Below are 21,925 nucleotides of genomic sequence, written 5' to 3' on the forward strand. Positions count from 1 at the left end.
GTTATATATTTTGTTCACTTGAGTACTTACAATATCCCAAATGTTTCCAACTATTTGTAAATCGTGAGAAAACTGCAATTTTAACCAAGACTCCAGGACGTGTGAGGAGTCGCCTGTCAATTGCGTCATACCCGCGTTACCCTCGGTTTCTGGCTTTATTTTGTAGAAACCATGGAAACACCAAAGACGCTTTAATATATTACACGTCTTAATAGGCAAGGGAACAACTTTTTGGTTATGTTAATAGACAGAAAATTGTTGTTATAAAACTGTTGTTATATAGCTCAACACATTTAGTCTTATTGTTTAAATTTAATTTTCTTGATTTTTTGCGAGTACCATGCTTTACCACGCCTCAGAGAAAAACATTATTTTGTCAAGTAGCTAACATAGCATAATCAGATGCTGCTTTATTTTTATTAACAGTAATACAGAATTTTCTCCATCATACAATACATTTTAAAATGCCATTTATCAACACAATCCATCCAGCATTTAATAGGATATTCTAAAATCGATCTAGCTTACTGCAGTGTGTGCAGCCGGCGATCGAACAGACAGAGTAACGTTATAAAATCATTTTCAACACTCTCAAATGTAGGCTATCTAATATGATAAACAGAGCTGTGTTACCTCATACTCATGACCGGAAAAGCAGAAGCGGCGCCGGCGACTGCGGCATAATAAAAGTCCCGCTGCTCACGGCTTGTGTTGCACAATCGCTCCAGCGGCCTCGTTCAGCTCCCACAACACTCGGTCCTGCTCTACTTCATACTACAGTAACGTTAAAGGTGCCCTCGAATGAAAAATTGAATTTATCTTGGCATTGTTAAATAACAAGAGAAATGACATACAGTGAGTCTCAAACTCCATTGTTTCCTCCTTTTTATATAAATCTCATTTGTTTAAAAGACCTCCGAAGAACAGGCGAATCTCAACATAACACCGACTGTTACGTAACAGTCGGGGTGTACGCCCCAATATTTGCATATGCCAGCCCACGCTTCCAACATTATAAAAGGCATTAGACAAGGGCAGCCAGTATTAACGTCTGGAGCAGAACAACCAAATCATCAGACTAGGTAAGCAAGCAAGAACAATAGCAAAAAATGGCAGATGGAGCAATAATAACTGACATGATCCATGATAACATGATATTTTTAGTGATATTTGTAAACTGTCTTTCTAAATGTTTCGTTAGCATGTTTTGCTAATGAACTGTTAAATGTGGTTAAAGTTACCATCGGTTATTACTGTATTCACGGAGACAAGAGAGCCGTCGCTATTTCATTATTAAACACTTGCCGTCTGTATAATGCATAAACACAACTTCATTCTTTATAAATCTCTCCAACAGAGTAGCATTAGCCGTTAGCCATGGAGCACTATCAAACTCATTCAAAATAAGAAGTAAACAATATAACAGTATACAATACTCACATAATCCGACGCATGCATGCCGCATGCATGACGAACACTTTGTAAAGATCCATTTTGAGGGTTATATTAGCTGTGTAAACTTTGTTAAGGCACTGTTCAAGGCAAGCGCGAGCTCTGTGGGCGTGGACCACAGGATTTAAAGGGGCCGCAGCATAAAATCGGTGCGTTTATAATGATGCCCCAAAATAGGCAGTTAAAAAAATTAATAAAAAAAAAATTATGGGGTATTTTGATCTGAAACTTCACAGACACATTCAGGGGACACCTTAGACTTATATTACATCTTTTAAAAACATAATCTAGGGCACCTTTAATAATTGCATCCATGAACATGATTTCTTCCCGAGGCCTATCCCTATTCTTTTGCACCAGCTGTGATGTGAAGACCACATGTCCCAAGATTACGTGCTCAAACTTGGCGTCATCAAGCTACGCCTTTGTTTTGAATAGGCCTCTAGCGACCTCTACCGGACATAAATCCTACATATTGCACCTTTAACTCAACTATACTGCTGGCCTAAAATGAACCCAAAATAGGTTGGAAATTACCATTTATTAATAATAAATAATGATTAAATAATAAACATTTATTAAATTGCTTATTAATAAATGTTCACCTTTTGATTATTATTGTTGCCTCTAGTAATTATGTGTCTGATTTTTAATTTTCCAACCTATTTTGGGTTCATTTTAAGCCAGTCATATAGTCATTTTTAATCAATAGTTGAATTAAAAAAAATACTCAGCAGGTTGGGCAAACATTTAACCCAACAGCTGGGTTTGTCCGTATTTAACCTAACTTGGGTTGTTTTTAACCCAGCATTTTTAGAGTGTAAACATTATACAATATACAATTATAACAGCAAATATCATATCATGAACTTATAAATATGAAATAAATATGAATAAAAATATGAAATTATAAACAATAAATTATGTAATATACTCTAAAACTGACAGTTTGCTAGGTCTGCCTATACATCAATGTGTAAAAATGTGTTTCAGATACGTTTTAGGAGAAATCAAATATCATTATTGCAAATAAAATGAAATGTGGACACTAACAAGTCTACTGCCAGTTCTCACTCACACTAAACACTTGGCCAGCAGGGCTTTAAATTGGCTACTTGGATTCTACTTCAAGATGATTTTTGTTCTCTGAAAGTTCACCATGGATTCATTTCTAAAGCCACAGTGAAAAGCAGTTTCTCTTCAGCCCTGCGTGGGATATAGAGAGCTAGATAAAGGAAACATCAGTGAACTGATGCATGAGGGAGATCATTATTTCCAGAATGACAAAATGGGGCGCCGCCTGCACATTACTTCGACATATTGAGAAAAGATGACTGCTAAATTAAATTTTTCCTTACTAAAGGGTGTCTTAAAATTACGTTCTAATTATAATAACAATAAACTGTCGTAATTTCCTCCCTCGTGTTGTTAGAGATAGCTAATATCAAGAAATGAGCCACCATTCACTCCCGTTGCATATTTCTCAATACATTAACAGCGAATGTGACCGAAATTGACATTCTGATATATCTTTCTTTTTTTTTATTTTCTTTTTTTTTATATTATAGCTACAGGAACATATGAGGTAAAGTAAATGTACACAACATATTCATTTCTGCGTGAACTATCCCTTTAAATATTCGTGTCTATTAAATCTACCCGAAATACTCTATGTGGAAAATATTTGTTTAGGCTGTATATCGATTTCCCCTCCCATTCATTTCTCCGGGCAGTCCAGGTGTATGTTGTAGTCGTATTTAGTTTCCAGGCTGGGTTCAGACAGTGCATTATTTGATGATATCGTTGTCTTTCCTCAGAGGCGCCGCTGATTGGGCGGATTAATTCGCGTGCATCTTGAAGCCGCGTGTGCACGAGCTCTTGCCTCTCATTCTCAGCGCGCGACATATGGGCACGCGAATTTAAACCGCAACAATATCAATACAGTCCAACGGTCTGAATCCTCGTACATATTCACGTCCCGTCCAGAAAACTTCGTGGAAACTTCGCAGGCATAAATTTACGGATTACGAATTCTTCATTTCAAGCACGGAAGACAATAATAAACAGTAAACACACTGTGTTTCATAAAGGGATTGCAATGTTTCCGACCAAGGCGATAATCTTGGTGCTTCTTTTCTTTGGCAGCGCAGGTAAGACCGCGTTCAAGTGTTATGCAATAGCCGTACACGAAATACAAACTGTTATATAATAAATAGCTTGGCTTTTGTGTATTTTTCTGATTTGCATTCTACTTTTATAGCCGGTGATGCAGGTGCATCTGTGGACCTGTTTGAATTCTGCTGTGCTCATTGATCAGCACTGTTGCATCTGTTTCTGTAACAGTTTGTGAGAGGCAATGTGTTGTTTACTTTATTGCAGGTATCCTTATAATACCGCTTATAGGGACTGGACTGTTTGTTTTGAGCTAATTTGCTAGGCTATACACAGTGGGCTTTGGGAAGGGAACCTGTCCTTTAACAAGACAGGATTATCTGAGCTAATATTATAAGCAGTCCTGTACTTTGTGCTCTGTGTTAAAGCGTCTATAGGATAGCAGAAGGATTCGGAAGAATCGCATTGATTTAAATTGATCCTTTCTTAATCCTTATGGGACTGTTGTGGGATGAATTTCTTGGCAATCCACCTGCTGCACGAGTCGAGAAAGATCCAATCAGCGAGTTTGGGCGGGAAATGATGTAATTAATTTGTTTTGTGTATTACATCATACGCACCAAGGAATCCCAACTACATTGCAGTTATGTTATCACTGTTCTTCAGAAGTCATTTTATAAAAATAAATGCCTAATTAACATTGCTTTTGTCTATAAATGAATGCATTTATTAATTTTACTAATACATCTTATATTCATTAATTTATATTAATTATGCTAAATTTCACATTAGTATATTACACTGTTGGGGACATGTTAAGTTTTATTCTTTATTTTATTTATGAGCAACACTTTACATTGTACTAAATAATTATACGTAACGTATAATTAATTTAACTTGCACTGTAAAGTGTCCACAGGAGTTCATGGTGAATGATGGGATATGCAAAGCCTCAAATACCGCTCCGAGAGGTAGTGTGGAATGGATTTAGCGTGTGTTAAAGGCAATGAGCTGTGGCATTTTTCAGACATAGGACAGTCTTGCACACTTTCTTCCTGTGGCTTGCCATGCACGAGCTTTCAAGTGGCCAAGACCACAAGTGTGGGTATTGGGATGGGCCCTAATTCATAATAGATTCCCTCTGGAATTTCCTATGGGCTATTAGTGTTTTGTATTTATGAGTGAAATAAAATCAGTGGTTAACATTACTTCCTCATTTTGTTTTACAACATAAATTACAGAGTCCCTAAAGGGACATGGTGATGGGGAACAAAATTAAATGGGCGCTCGCAAAGAACACACAAGTTTCATCCGTAAAAGCGTTGACATTTTTTGTTCCGATCTCACATTTTTTTTTTACTTTTACCAAGTCTTGTTAGGGGTAGAAGTCTACACGCGTCCAAAAATTCGTACCCGAACCCGGAGAGACCCGTAAATGTGCTACACTGAACCGGCCGGACCCGTCTATTATTTTGAAAATTGGACCCGGGCCCATGCAGAACCGAGAAATATAAAAAATGTACTACATGGAACCGACGCGGACCGTCAATTTTTTGAAAGCTGGACCCGAACCCGGCTTGGAAAACACAGACCCGACTGGACCCGATCGGCACATATTCCACAGCAAATTGCTATAACAAGTCAATAAACAAGTTGCGAAAATTAAACTTTTTGTCTTGCCTAAATGAATGTAAGAAGCCCTCTCCCTTGTACCTGACTGTGATGCACACAATCCTTGCCAAGAAAGTTCCATCCATGTTATTCCTCTCTTGCCAATTGAAATGCTTAATCCACTCATTATTCCAGCTTCAAAAGTCTGCTTGCTGTCACGGTGATGGATGACAAATGCGACCTTGCTTGCAGTTTTGCATTTTTTGTATCTCGAGTCAACTTGCATAATAATTTAGACTGACTGCCCATTTGGATTATAATAATGATTGCTCGTCCAGTGCCATGGCTGCTGACTTCAGCATTACTTATTTGCTATCATCTCTGAGCAAACATTTTAGATATAACAAATTCGGTTAATTCGAACTGCAATGTGCGGTATGGCAGAATAAGTCCCGCCTTCTAAATAAAAGAGCCAGTTGTCAAAGGTAAAGTCATTGCGTCACTGCAGAAGCTCATACTTTTCTCATCCTAATTTTACAATTTGAAAGTTACAAAACAACACGTGCACAGCGCTGACTGACTCTGATAATGGCAGAGTGTTCTCTGAGTCCGATCGACTCGGGTATTACACACAATGTTAAACAGACCTGGGACCCGAAGTAATAGATTGGGAACCGGTACAGATCCCGTGTCGGGTCCCGGGTCCTCGGGTCTCGGGTCCTCCGTGTAGACCTCTAGTTAGGGGCTCTGTATATTTCAAACCTCAAATGTGAATTTTGAAACAAATGTTTATACAAAACATAGACTGTATAAAACTATGGACATAGTGTCCGTGACGTCACCCGTAGGTTTCTGATGAGCATTCTTGAAGCCCAAAGTGGGCCAAGCCGGCTGTCGCCATCTTGGCAGCACATAATTCCCGGATAACTGAAAATGGGCAAAGAGGCGGGACGTGGGCGGAGCTGACAGACAGCAGACAAACGGCTGGTAGTGACAGCAGCAGCAATCCACCTGTCACTCAAGTGGCCACGCCCTTAATTATGCAGAAATGTAATGCTTAATATAATTTAAATGAATGAGTTATAAAAAAAAATCACCCCCCCTAACAGTTGTCATGAAGGACAAAAATAGCTATATAGACCAAAACCATTTTTTGTACCAGGCTGTAGACACAAATTTTTCTGCTGTAAATTTTTAACATGGGTCTTTTGGAGCCTGTCTCTAGTGGCTAGTCAATGAATTGACCTTTCGCCAGGAGTTTGATTGACAGGCGATCTAACCAATCATAACGCTGAATCCGCCATTTTGTCCAACAAAGCAGTCAGGGGAGTTAACAGATTAACGTAGGTGGACATGAACTTGAAAAATGATGTGTACTGACGTCTTTCTGTGATTGAAACAACATTTCTTATGATGTTCATTCATGTTTATTTGATGCTGTAAATGAACTAGTAGGAAGAGATGATCGGTTCACCAGCCGCTTGAGCTGAGGCGCTACAGCGATCTGTCACAACACATTAAAGAGCCACAAAATGGTATTTATTGTATAAATTTCTTAAAAAATTTGAGACTTTGTTTCATATCAAAAGAAACCTGCTCTGTCTTGTCTGTCGACAAGTTGTCAGTGTCCTCTTTGCTCCGCAATGTATTTTTCACTGCGCGAGAACATGATGTGTGACGAGAGAGCGGCATGACTTGTCGGACTTAGCAACAGTAACTAAAGGGGGCGGGTCTTTGCGAACGGTCAATCGCACTTCCATGTTGGATTCTAGAGAGAGAACGGAAGGTTGCTGCTTGGTCAGTACTAACAGTTGTCTCATTTGTCAAGCACACTCACATCTTTGTAGTACAGTAGTTGTAGTCCTTATGTACTGTTTTTAATTGGTTGAAAGTCCATGTTTGATGTATAACTGTAATTTATGGCATAGAAGAAAACAGGAAAATCTCTTAAAGTAATGTGAAATTCATTAACGTTGTAAAAGTAATTCACATTGAGCAGTTTAATCAAAGTTGCTTTATATGATAAACAGATTTCATTTAGGCATTTATTCATGAACATTGATCAGTGCACATGCATAGAGCTCAGCAAATATGGTAAACAATGTGTTTGCTTGATGCGCATGAACAAACTTCATTGGCGATCATGTCTCTTCAGAAAACTTGAATTAAACCACTCGATTCATATGGCTTTCTTTCTTTTTTTTTTTTTTTTTTTTTTTTTTTTACTTTTTGATTTTTGGTTGTCTGGACTTTCAGTGGATGGACAAAAAGGACGAGAATATTACAAAAATCTTCATTTGTGTTTTGAAGATGAACAAAATGTTGTGTTTGATAAAGCATGAGGATGAGTAAATGATGTCAGAATTTCTGGTTTTGTTTGAATTATACTTTTAAACAGATTGAATACCTGTATTTTTTTTTTTTTTTTTTTTTAACTTAAACCCTGGCGTAACAATTAACAAATAGATTTTAATTTTCCAAAGAATTGCCAGTTCAAGACTCTCTACCACAGTGCCAGCGTGTTGTGGTTGGATATTCTGGGTGGTTTATATGTGGTTTAGTTTAGATCAAAACAGAAGCCCACACCCAAAGGTGTGTCCGAAATCACAAACTAAATGGGTACTACATTTGAATTTGAACTTACTTCACGACCGTTAAAAAAATAAGTTCTATATAGTATGAATGGGGGTAGTATTTTATTTATTTATTCATTTGGGTGCCTGTGTGTATGCCAGATGAAAGTGTCAGTTTTTGGGTATCATCACAATCCTTAGTAAAGTGTAAGTTAGACACAAAGTTTAATTCTCATTTAGGAAATTTGATTAGGCAAAATGAGCAAATGAAATGCTTGCTGTGCATCCTCTTGTCTTATGTCATTGTTTTGATGATAAGAGGAAAACACAAGGCTGTTCTGCTGGAGATGCTCTGGGACCTCATCAGTGTCATCTGAGAGACAAGATGGGCGGAGCCCTGCGGTCACATGATGCACTTCCCCAGGCTGTGGGCATGAGTCATCTTTGTGATGTAATCTCCTGATATGCAGTTAAGCTCTTATTGGGCTTTTAATTAGCTGTGCTAGAGATAGCCTGCCCTGACTCTGAGGGCCTGAGTAAGACAAAAACAATAAATATGATGTAACCCACAGCGCCGCCACTGATCCGGAAACACGACGGGCTGATCTCACATTCTCAGTTCAGCATTTGAGGAGACGTGGCCTAAAGAAAATAGGATTTAACAGGACAGATGTTGTGCTGACAGATCAATTTCCCTTGATCATTACCACCATACACCCACACAAATGCGTGCAGAGTGGTTGTCATGCACAAACTGTGACTGGGTGGAAATCTGTTTCCTCATCGCTGATGAGATTTGTGCGTCTGCATTTGATGTTTCATAGGAACACTTATTTTGTGTCTGCAATGCATTTGGATTTACCATTTGCTCTTAGCCTTAACCCATAATTCAGTGACTATTTTCAAGAAAAGTTTAAATTTAATGATTTTTAAAACATCATGTGGTGTGACCATCAACTAAAAGTAATAACATTTTCCTTGCACTTAGAATGCATGTGAGTGTACATATCTTATTCTTTTTTTTTTTTTTTTTTTTTTTAGAAGTTCTAAATGATATTTTTCAAGGTATTGTTAATCCACAAATATTACTTATTTTCAGGGAGTCACACCACATGACATTTTACAGTCTGAACTAACCATTTCTTGTTTTATAGGTCAAATTCTGTGATATTTTAAGATACTTACTGACCTTGACACACAGCCATGGGGGTCTGCAGGGTTCCTTTCAATGATATTTTTTTTTTTTTCCCCTGAATTTTTCTGTATGTGGTTTGACTGCTTGACTGGACTCACACTGCATGACTTTGGTTTGGCATACAAAGGTTTTTCAAATGTTAATAAGCAGTGAAAAACATTTTTGTAAGAAATATGGATAAGATAATCAAAATGAATTTTAATTCAGAAATTAAAAACATGCTCAGATAAGTCATTGACCCAATTATAACTGCCATTTTAATTGTAATTTCTAATAGAGCTCCGGAGGTTGACGTCACGCATAACTCCGCCATTTTGGCAGGCCATCAGGTGAGCGCTAGAGCGGCTGTGGCATTGGTATCGATAGTGGTTGAACAATAATTTAAAACCAGACTGTTTAGATCTTACAAACCTTACTATTTCAACATGGTGGACAGCTGCTATGCGGCAGGATGCCAGAACAGGCGGGGGAAAGCTAAGGGGAAATCATTTTATCATATTCCTAAGGATACCGATAGACGACTGAAATGGTTCACTGCAATAAAACGTGCTAACCAACACAACAACACAACAGATGATTGTATTTTTATTAATTTTTATCTCAGTATTTCTGTAAGTGTTGTATAAGGGTTTTTATGTTTAATAGTAACCCTAAAATGACATGAAAGAGTTTAAAATGTGTTAAAGGTGCCCTCGAATTAAAAATTGAATTTATCTTGGCATAGTTAAATAACAAGAGTTCAGTACATGGAAATGACATACAGTGAGTCTCAAACTCCATTGTTTCCTCCTTCTTATATAAATCTTATTTGTTTAAAAGACCTCCGAAGAACAGGCGAATCTCAACATAACACCGACTGTTACGTAACAGTCAGAATGTACGCCCCCAATATTTGCATATGCCAGCCCACGTTTCCAACATTATAAAAGGCATTAGACAAGGGCAGCCAGTATTAACGTCTGGATGTGCACAACCAAATCATCAGACTAGGTAAGCAAGCAAGATGGAGCAATAATAACTGACATGATCCATGATAACATGATATTTTTAGTGATATTTGTAAACTGTCTTTCTAAATGTTTCATTAGCATGTTGCTAATGTACTGTTAAATGTGGTTAAAGTTACCATCGGTTATTACTGTATTCACGGAGACAAGAGAGCCGTCGTTATTTTCATTTTTAAACACTTGCAGTCTGTATAATTCATAAACACAACTTCATTCTTTATAAATCTCTCCAACAGTGTAGCATTAGCCGTTAGCCACGGAGCACTATCAAACTCATTCAAAATCAGAAGTAAACAATATAACAGTATACAATACTCACATAATCCGACGCATGCATGCCGCATGCATGACGAACACTTTGTAAAGATCCATTTTGAGGGTTATATTAGCTGAGTAAACTTTAAGACACTGTTTAAAGCAAGCGCGAGCTCTGTGGGCGGAGAGCACGGGATTTAAAGGGGCCGCAGCATAAAATCGGCGCGTTTATAATGATGCCCCAAAATAGGCAGTTAAAAAAATTAATTGAAAAAAATCTATGGGGTATTTTGAGCTGAAACTTCACAGACACATTCAGGGGACACCTTAGACTTATATTACATCTTTTAAAAACATAATCTAGTGCACCTTTAAATAACTGGGCTGATATGGCTTTATAAGAATTTTCAGTATACACATTATCCAACTGGTCACAATTGTGACTGAACATAAAACAATTATTCACACACTTTTCCAAAATAATTATAATTTTAAGGGGCAACTAATGACACCTCATTTGGATATTTTCATGTCTGGGAAAAATTTGGGAATAAACGGGTTAAGATTTCATGACATTTATGATGTCTACTGTACTTACAATGATATAGCTATGCTGGCTACCTACAAACAAGGTCGATTACGTTACCTGACATCACATTTCACTTCCAATGACAACGAAGCAAGTTTTAGCTGGCAGACACAAGTTGAATATTCATCACAAAATTATATTGTGTCCATTTGTACCCCTCCAGGCTTTTGTAGGATTTTTAAATATATCTGGACAATCAAGGTTCATTGATCTTTGTTGTACCATATCATAATATGTGTTATTATCTTGGCATGTTGTGTCTTCCTGTAGTCATAAAACTGCCTAACCATTTTTTCCCCAAGAGGTCATTCTTGGTGGCCTGTTTCTATTTCAAGGTTCAACCGGTGTAGCGATAGCATATGTCACTAAGCTGGATAATCCGGGAAGGCCTTCAGGGGCAAAAGCATGTTACATTCAGCGTTTCTACACCATTTGGTTTGTGGTGAATTCGTGTAGGGCCTCCCCATATGTGCAACTGAATCATTGAAACCGTAAAGCCTTCAGCCGTGATTGTTCTGTACAACAGAGGTCACAAGCTTATCGTGTTGTGTGACATGTTGTGTCCCAGTAGATGGTTTAAAATTTCTATGATCATTTCCCAGAGAGGTGCAGCAGATGTTTTATGACACATTACTGTGTTATAACTGTGTTATACAGTATGATGGCTTTATTAAATGAACTAGTGTTTGTGATGGATGTGCTTCTGACGGTGATGTTGGATGGGAGTTGCATGGCCAGTAGTAAATGGAAATGTCTGGGAATGAGACCTGAGTTTTGTGGGATGTCCTGTTTGACTAAATGGCTCCCTGGGATGTAGCTCTTCTGCTTGGCCTCACCTTTGATTATGAGTAAAGCTGGCAGATTTAGGCCTGCAGAATGCTGGAGGAACAGCAGCATATTCTTGCTTAATGAGACCAGCCCTTTACCTTAACACATCACCTGTAATTAATATTATTTATGACTTCTGTTTTTCTATGTGCTGTCATTGCCCTATAGGTTTGCAAAAAAATAAAAAAATTAAATAAAAATAGGTTGCTTAAGTGGCTGTTGTTTTTATTCAGTAAGAGGTTGTTGAAATGTAGTCTCTGTCAAACGCACATTTGTTATGGACATGGTCTAACAGTGTTGGCCTGAACACTGGCAAACAATTACTGTCAAGCTCTCAGTTTTGGTCTACGAAATCCTTCAACACCGAGGTGTTTCAGTCAGAGTGTTATGGATTAATACCACTGACAGAAAGGCAATGCTCTGAAATGCACGATTAGGAAATAAATGATTCTGCATCCAAATTTGTCCATAAAGATATGCGCTACTACTGTTCAAAAGTTTGGGATCAATAAGATGTTTTTTGCTGCATTTGTTTGATCAAAATTAAAAACATTGGTTTTGTTAAATATGATTGCAATTTAAAGTATCTGTTTTCTTTTTGAATTGGGGTGTAACGGTTCAAATTACTCATGGTTCGGTTTGTATCATAGTTTTAGGGTCGCCAATGACATCGAAACGGGTATTAGCCAGCAGACTCTAAAGTTGAATTTTAATTACAAAATTAGATTATGTCCATTTGTACCTCTTCAGGCTTTTGTAGGCTTTTAAAGAGTCTCTGGAGTAGGACGAGGGAAAGTTGATGAGCTAGTTGTAGATATCAGGATCCTGCAGGTCAGAAAAGCTATCTGTTCCTTTATCGATACATGTTAAAAGCACCCCGGGGACATTATAGGGATCTGTTATGTTTAATCTATTAAGTTTTGCTATGTACAAGTCTATGTTTTTTTTAATTAAAGTTCGCAGTGAACTCTGTTGCCTCTGCTGCCATTCATTTCATATTCGCTCCCGACTGTCCCTGCCTGCCAGCATGGTGGTGTAAATAGAATGGGTCACGTGATGTTCGGAGCTCTATACTTTTATTAATACATTAATACATCCGCACAATCCAGGGTCATTGGTCCTGTTGTATTGTATCATGATTTTTTTTTTTTCCCCTGCATTTTTCTGCTTTCTGTTGGATGACATTTTTTTTTTTTTTAGTCAAACCACATGCCTTTGACTTGGCATAAAAAGTTTTTTTTTTTTTTTATAAATATTAAGAAAAAGTGTAAAGTGTTTTTTTTTTTTTCTAAAATAATAAAACACTCAAAATTAATTTTAATTTAACATGCTCATAAGAGCTGTATTCAGGCCATGAATTGCATTTTTTTTTTACATGCAATTTAATTTTGAATACTTCTTTTTGAAAATTAATAGATCTGGACAATCAAGGTTTTGGTATGGTTCGGTATGTGCGATGTTTAGGCAAAAAAGGACTACTGTCATATGCAAAATAAGAAATTAAAACAAATTACAAGTATAAAATTACTCAGTGAGGTCTGCAGTTTTTTTAGCTTTTAGTATGAATATGTTAGCCTTAAGGTTATGAATAAACCGGTGTGTTCCAAAACAATGACAAAATTTGCATTAAGGAGATGTAACCATTTAAAACTTATAGTCTCTCACTTTCACTAAAATGGATCACGGATTTTCATGACATCACATCACGCTTCAGCTTCTTATCAAATCTTCTGTCCAATCAAATGCTCTCTAGAATCTGAAGTCCCGCCTCCTCCTACACTATAAACAGATGCTGAAGCTGAGGCTGAAATCGGTCATTTGTTCACACATTTACTAGTTTCTACATGGTGAATGGCACTTTGTGCACTATATAGAGAATAGGGAACGATTCAGAGAGTGTAAATATACTTTCTATTGACGTGAATGAAGTTCGTTTTCGCGTTAGAGATAAGAGAGCACAGAGAGGATCATATCTGCGAAAAGAGAGTCAGCTCAGACCACAGAAAGTATCGGACCCATTTGAATTCTGCACAGAATGCTGTATTTTAAAGTGAAATAGAGGGCATTAGGAGAAACCTTTGATTTCTAGAGATTAGAAGGAAACTGAGGTTTTACTGAGTTTAACGGTACAAAACATTGTGGTATAAACAAAACACTATTGGCTATTTTAAAAAAGGGACAGAGCTGTACGAAATGTCCCGCCCTGTCTTACTGTTTCAGTTGAAATTACGTCAACACATTGAATAATGCTGCACGTTCCAAGACACTTCAGTGGGACTTTAATGTTATGAAGCGACGAGAATACTTTTTGTGCACCAAAAAAACAAAATAACGACTTTATTCAACAATATCTAGTGATGGGGCGATTTCAAAACACTGCTTCATGAAGCTTTGAAACTTTACGAATCTTTTGTTTCGAACCAGTGGTTCGGAGCATGAAAGTCACATGATTTCAGTAAACGAAGCTTTATGTCATAAGTGTGCTCACACAAAACTTCTCACAGTTCTCACACAATGTGCACAAGTTCTCTTTCATGTCTTCTTGCGCTTGAATGATTAAATTGGAAAGTCTTAAAGGTCCCGTTTTTCGTGTTTTTTTGAAGCTTTGATTGTGTTTATAGTGTGCAATATAACATGTGTTCATGTTTCGCGTGTAAAAAAACACAGTATTTTTCACATAATTTACTTATCTGTATACCGCTGTTTCCACTGTCATAAAAACGGGCTGATGACTTCCTTGTTCTATGAAGTCCCTCCTTCAGAAATACGTAACGAGTTCTGATTGTGCCAGAGGTTCCTGTGTTGTGATTTGACAGCAGCTTAGCGCATCTTGCCCGGAAAGGTCACGCCTCTTAACATAACGTGGAGATGCACGCGCTCAGTGTTATTGTAAACATGTCTTTAATTTTACCCTATCAATTTGAGCCGGAATCAGACCCGGTGATTGGACTGCGGGATGAAAATAACAGCGTTTCGACGACATGGCGACAAACACACTCTACAAACGCAACTCTTGTGTATTCCTGTGGGCGGAGGTTAGTCAAAAAACTGTTTTAGTGACGTCATTAAAGAAGGAAGTAGAGGGATGTAGTCCAAACTGGCCGTTCGATGTAGGCAACTTCTGTTAAATAAAATATCTCGCTTGGCATTGAACTTTGAGCTTTAAAATTTTACAGATTTTATTTATACTCTAACAACAATACACACTAACTAAAGTTTGAAACATGGAATCACGAAGAACGGGACCTTTAAAAGCATGCACAGAACTTCTGTGACGACGCAACACTGGCCTGATCGGGACATTGTCAGTTCCATCAAATGTCCCGAGCATCTTTCAGTCCTTATTGTCGATCCCTGCCAGGAGCATTCGTTATTGTTTTGTGCCTGTCCGAATTAGCACTGAGTGTTTCGGTCTCACCTGTGCTTGTGCACCATCAACACCCAGGTGATGATGGAATGACTGGTCATATTAGAGCATACGGCATTCACATCGAACAAAGTTTACAAAGAGTGGCTGTTTTGTCCATGTTTTTTTTTTGACCAGTGATGTTTTGGGAATCCAGAATGTTCCCAGACAGGAGATTTATATGATGCAGGCAGTGTCTCTATCAGCGGCGTGTCTCCTTCACTTGCCATGCTGAACTGCAACACACCAGCACATGAGGAACTGTGATGTCAGCCACAGATTTACACACTAACAGTTTATTTGGACAGCTACTCTCACGTGAAACGCATGTGGAGTGTATCCATTAACAGAAACATACATTAGTGGAACTCTGTTTTACGTATTTTGTTGTTGTTGTTGTTGTTGTTGTTGTTGTTGTTGTTGTTGTTGTTGTTGTTGTTGTTGTTGTTGTTGTTGTTGTTGTTGTTGTTGTTGTTGTTGTTGTTGTTGTTGTTGTTGTTGTTGTTGTTGTTGTTGTTGTTGTTGTTGTTGTTTTTCAACAAGCCATAATATAGATGTGTCATCAGATTTGAGATTAACTGCTCAAGAAACTTTTCTAATTATTATTGTTGGAAAGTGTTCTAGATTATTTTAATAAAGTTTAATAAGAGCATTTATTTGAAATGGAAAACGTTTGTATACAGTGAATTTCATGACTGACATGCAATCAAAACTATACATTTGTTTAAAAACAAAATCGTAGTGATCCCATGCTTTTGAATAGTTGTGTATATTTTGTAAGCAAGTATGTAATTAGGCTTAGTAACACTATAATATAATACAAGCAAGGTAATGTGCATCATCTGTTGCATAAATGATTTCTTAAGAGCCTTATGTCTGCAGTTTGCAGCCCATGTAATCTTCACAACCCAAATTGTCAGTGTCACATCTGGCTCTGATTAGTAGTGTTATCAAACTTCTTCCTGCATTCATGTCAATCATGTGGTGATTTTAATTGAAATTCAGGAAAAACCTCAGCAATTACCAATAATTTTGGTAAAATGTCTTTATTTTACTGAAATATCCAGTGTCTTAAATTATAAAGCAAAACCTCTATGAACAAGTCGTGTGTGTGTGCTTCAATGAAAGCAAAGCATGCATTAATATAGAATGATGATTTATGTGCATTAAACAGTTTTAATGCACACCTTCCAGCCAATCGAAATTGAGTATACAGACAGACCATGGTACTATATTATTGAAACATTAAGGATGTAAGAATTCAACCAAAATATTAATAATATCAAGTTAAATGAATCACAATACATGACGATCCAAATGTATTGCACACATTAATACCTGCAAACTAGTTGTTTTTTTGGAAATTCGCTGTTTTTAATCAAAATATGTCATTTATGTGAATCGTGTAGATCCGGTAGGGGTGGGTGAAATTGCAAGGCAATCTCACAAGAATCGAAAATGGGCTACTTTCTCATAGACTGGAGTGAGATCATAGACGTCACGTCTCTGTCGCAGTTTTTCCTGACGTTCTGTGACAGCGCCTCAGTTTAAGCAGAGCGCACAAACCGACCATCTCTTCCACTTTACTAGTTACAACAACCTCTCAAAGTATGTTGAAAGATACAGAGTACAACTTCACGAAATGCGTATCATGTCTCATGTAGTCGCTCAATGAGTGTTTCAACTGCGGAAAGATCTCGATAAAACAAATTGTATAAAATGTCACAGTTACTGTCCCCATTAGCCTACCTCAGAAAAGCCGTTCAGTGTCCAAAAACTCGTTTGTTAGCTACAAAAATGAACTTGGAAAGGAGCATCCCTTGTATTTGTACTTGACATGTGCTTCAATATTGAATAAATCAGTTTTATTAAAGCATTTAAATGTTTATATAGCCTAAGCCTAGAAAAATAATTGTCATATAAAATTTATTTATGGGTAATTTATATGCAAGTAGCATACAAATCGATTAATCTTTAACCTTTAATAATATAATGTACCAGCTGTGTTTTTTTTTTTTTTCTTTGAGGAAATTTGCCATGCCAACTATTTAGTTTGTCTGCTTTTTCACCTCTTGTGAGTTTGCAGGTCTGACACATTGCATTCAAAAACATCAGTTCTTTGGCAGTATTCTTTTCTTCATTAATGGTTCTGATTTATTCACTAGCCTCTTCTTTCCCGAGGGCATGTTCTCTCTTTGCAGGGTTGGTGTTAATTCTTCCACAGTGCTTGATGTCTTTATAGCATATGCTGAAAAGTACTGAGAAACTGAATTAAGAAATGCAATTAGAGGCTATATTTTGTAAGTGAAATATGGCTAACTATTCACGTACACAATTTGCATGAGCAACATTGTGAATTTGTGTTTCAAGGGTCACTTGAGCCTTCTGGTTTTTTTTTTTTCTTTGCCTATGAAATTATGTAGCCTATGCCTAATTCTTTCTGAAGCATTTGCAAAGTTATTTGTCCTGGTAGCCATTTACAGCAATAATATTTCTAACCATAGTTAACCTCAGTATTGTTTGCTTTTATTATTATTTGCATTACATTAGATTGCATTGCATTACATTCCTGCCTTCTGGCCTGCATGTGCCACTTTTTGAGTTCTTGATCTTCTCTATATCCAATAATTAACATTTTATACCATATTCAGTTCACTTTATTAACAACTGTGGTCCCACTTTATATTAAGTGGCCTTAACTACTATGTACTTACATCAAAAAAGAAGTACAATGTACTTATTGGGTTCATACTGAATTGCAAAACACTTTTGCTGCTTTTGAGGTGGGATATGGGTATGGTTAGGGACAGGTTTGGTGGTATGGGTAGGTTTAAGGGAAGGGGTAAGGTGTAAGGGATGGGTCAACAGTGTAATTATAAATATAATTACAGATGTAATTACATGCAGGTGTTTTTAAAATATAAGTACAATGTAAAAACATGTATGTACACAATAAGTGCATTGTATCAAATGATTAATTTAAATGTAAGTACATAGTAGTTAAGGCCACTTAATATAAAGTGGGACCAGAACGGTTTTAAGTAACTGATTATTTTTAATTATCAAAAATGTAATTGCACAAATATAATGTCCCCAACTTCAGTTCTGTTACCCGATTTATTGTGAAATGATTAAAGATTTTTTATGGTATTTATGGGCCTCTTTACTCCTGGTCACGTGTTTTTACTTATCAGATAGTTATCTGATTTATTAAAGCCGTTCCATTTACACTTTGCCACATAAATGTGTCTCCAAAACGAATACAAATCTGATCTTTTCATGCAAATTTAGTTCACATCAACGGAAACAACAGATATTTGCTGCATTTTATTTATCATCAAAGACTGCAATAGGAGAGAGCGGCATCAGCACTGGTAAGATAATTTAGGCTCACTACTTTTAAAGAAGATGATTGTTTGTGTATTGAGCGTCTGTGACACTGCGATGCCGAACTTGCTGAAGAGATACTCCACACATCAGCAGCGATGTGTGTTGTTGTAGCGCTGCCATATCTGGCTATAACATGTCTAGGTTTGTCTGGAATGTGTCTCAAAACCACCTCCTGAAGTGGTTTGAGTGACCGGCTTTAAATTAGTCTCGAAAGCGTTTCGGAGACCATTTACATCTGGTCTTTTCACAATCGGATAGCTGTCAGATTAGAGAAAATGGATGCAGTGACCAGGTGTAAACAGGCCATTTTGAAAACTGAGTTTAAACTTCATAACTGCAAACCAACAAATAATAAAACCAAAGGGCTCCAGACTAACATTTGAGAGCAGCGGCACCTCTTTTTAAATGTACCGTGAACTGAATGACAGCTTCAGTGATTTATAAAATGAGTGCTCTTTACTTGCTTTCTGTGTAATTGTCACAATTTGAAGAAAAGTTTTTGTTTTCCATGAGGCTTTGTGACTTTTCCTTCTTTTCCCTATATATTAGGGAGTGGAAATGGCTAATAGGCTAATAAGCCCATAAGTGCTCCTCTGCCGGCGTCTGCTGGTTATACTGGTAATTTCATGTCTTTTAAAATAAAGGTTGGTTTGAAACGAATTGTTCCTTCATCATTAATTTTAGTTTTACAAAACATGACATTAAAAATAACATTTAAATTGGGTCATATTTAGAGATTTGAAGTGCTGGAAAAAGTGTGAAGCACTTTAAAAAGTCCTTGAATTTCACATTCACATTGAATTTGCATGAACCCTGAAATGAATAATGTAAAAACATTTGACTATTTCTGCAACCATGGTTACAGTTAGCGTTACTCACTGGAGAGCTTTATATAACTTGTTCATTCATGGCACAGTATTTCTCCTAGTTTTCACGTCAGCACTTTCTCATTTGATCTCCCAGCGCTCCGTAGTAACAGTGACGCTAGATTGGTGCGTGAGAACCTTCTGAGCACGTGCTGTGTTGCGCTCATAGGCTGCGCTGTTTATTATTATCCGAGCTGATAAACGGTCCGCGCTTCGCAGCTCAAATGAGTAGCGCGGTTTCGTTCTGCTTTCGTTTCGTTTGCTGTTTGATGTTTCTCATGCAACAGAAATGGCAGCTCTCATCAGTGGTCGCACCTCTAACAAAATTTAGTCATACTGGCATGAAAAAAGGCACAAAATGCAACCATTTGGTCACAGTCTGGAGCCCTGAAACCACACATACTGTATTTACATGACCCAAAATGCTAAGAAGATTGAAACTGTTTCACTTTTCATTCATTTTGAGGTTTACGATTATTTTTTTTTTTCTCTTCCCCCTCTCCATATATTTAGCGTGTCTTCCTGATGTGGATGATCAACAAATTTTGTACCTTATTTGTGAAAAGTGGCACTTTTCATGTAACGTTAAAAGAAGAGTGTCTACACATGTGTCTTACAGTTCTTTTTACCGTCTCATCTCTCTTTTTCTCGCTTATTCTTTTTTTCTCTGACTCACAGACACACACACACATCCCCTCTCTGCCTCTTTCTCTTGCTGTCTGTTTTCCTCCCTCTCTCTCTCTCCCACTTACGAGCCCAAGCACACTCATGCACAGACACACAGATGGAGAGTCCAGTGTGACTGGGTGACCTCCACTGCCTGAAATGCCTCACACTTTCTCGGCCAACAGAAGCTGGATGTGTCATGACCCCTGCCGTGTTGTCTGTTTTTCTCCCGGATGTTCCATGTGGAGTTTGATAAAAATGTCCATGGGCAGTCAGACCATCAGAGACAACAGAAACGCAAATGAATAAGGCAAACAATCTCACTTTTCAGCAAGAAAGCACCCTAGTATTACTAGTGCTGTAGTGATAATACAGATACCAGTATTATTACTAACCAAGCAGCTTTTGTGGGGCTTCCTTCATGCTCATGTTGTACTTACGAATAGAGAGGTTTATTTTGGGGATAGTTACGTTTTATTTTTTATTTTTTAATGGTAGGCTCTGTGGACCAGCAGGCAGCATTACGAGGCACTCAATCAGGAATGTCCCTTCTGGTCTGATGGCAGAAAATTTGCTACGTCAGGCTGCAGCGAGTGCGTCATCCAAGACCCACAGCTTGACGAGAACATGCATTAGTCTTTCTGCTTCACTGCCTCTGTCCACCGCTCTGTAAATACATGATGACGGAACAGGGTCACTACCTCTCTTTTTCATTCTCAAGCTCCATCATCAAATGTAGTTGCACAGAACAGCCATGAAGCCTCAAGAATGATGCATTTAGGTTAGAAACACATATATTCAATCTTAAATATATTTAATCCTATGTTTATAGTGGTGCTTGTTAAGCCTCACTATTACTATTGCTCATACTTCAAATGTGTAACTCATCTTGTGCTACATATATGAACAAAACAATAATTGTTGACCGATATATCGCCAGGCCAATATTTGACATTTAAAAAAAAAAAAAAATTTAATCTGCCAATAAGTTTTTCTGTTTAGCTCATTAAGTGTCAGAAGTGGGGCTTTTATTTTGATAGTGCTGAGAATGTCAGCACCTAAGTGCAGGTGAGGAACTCCCATAGGGGCCGTTCACACAGAACGTGTTTTTCTATTCCAATGCGCTACTTTCCCATTATTTTTCTATGTAAACACATGCTTGACGGACATGCATGACCTATACGCTCGCGTCTCGTGTCTTTTGCAGTGTCTCGCACATGAGCGGCGTGTTTTTAAGACGCCGTGTCAAGTTAAAAGAATTTCAACCGCTCATCAATGTCAGTTCCAAAACAGTGGACCAATCAGAAGAACTCGGAGGTGGGGCAAGCGTTGCGAGTTTCTGTTTACAGTAGCAAGTTGGCATGACAACTGTTTTATTTGATGGCAACATGGCGGAGTAGGCGCTTATTATTATTATCTTATTTTCTTTTTTTTCCATGTCAAAACTTGTATCTGTCGATTCTGGTGTTTGTCTATTTCTATTATTTCCGTTATTGTCGTTATTGCATCACGTCTCAAAGGCACGTCTCGAGATGCTCGCGTTCTACCCATCGTTTTTTTAAAACCACTACTGAGCGCTGCGGCTGCGTTTTTAGACGCAAAGACGCGTTCTGTGTGAACGGCCCCATACTCATTCTTCCTTAATTTATTATTAATGTTAGTAAATACTATAATAGGATCACAGAATCAACAAGCAGCTAAAGTTTAAATCAGTTTATTTCACAGGTTTATTTTTTTTATATATTTTTTTATAATCTTTTTTTTTATATATTGATTCATTTTCAAATGATTTTTAATGTAGAAAATATTATGTATTTTTATAATAATAAATTATATTTTTATTGTTCGAATTTCTTAAAAAATGACACAATTTGAAAGCTGGGACTTTGTTTAATATCATAAGTAACCTGCTATGTCTTGTCTGTCGACGCGTTGTCATTCTCCGCAGTGTATGTGTGGAGTGACAGCGCCATGG

At 37.4% G+C, this 21,925-nt stretch overlaps 1 protein-coding gene across 24 annotated transcripts in view; it reads left to right on the top strand.

Annotated features, from left to right (window-relative positions):
- The first annotated feature begins 3,215 nt into the window (after positions 1-3,215).
- The window catches only part of ncam1b (neural cell adhesion molecule 1b), a 117,198-nt gene continuing 98,488 nt past the window's right edge, over positions 3,216-21,925 (top strand). For 8 of the 24 annotated variants that reach the window (XM_048160129.1, XM_048160136.1, XM_048160131.1 and 5 more), the window contains exon 1: positions 3,231-3,602. In XM_048160129.1, the coding sequence (XP_048016086.1) occupies positions 3,551-3,602 (52 nt within the window). In that variant the 5' untranslated portion in view covers positions 3,231-3,550. Of the gene's footprint in view, positions 3,603-21,925 lie in introns of all 24 variants that reach the window. The other 16 variants (XM_048160139.1, XM_048160140.1, XM_048160143.1 and 13 more) reach the window with 5 other exon arrangements.

Source organism: Megalobrama amblycephala, linkage group LG16, assembly GCF_018812025.1.
Source record: "Megalobrama amblycephala isolate DHTTF-2021 linkage group LG16, ASM1881202v1, whole genome shotgun sequence".
Classification (NCBI taxonomy): Eukaryota; Metazoa; Chordata; class Actinopteri; order Cypriniformes; family Xenocyprididae; genus Megalobrama; species Megalobrama amblycephala.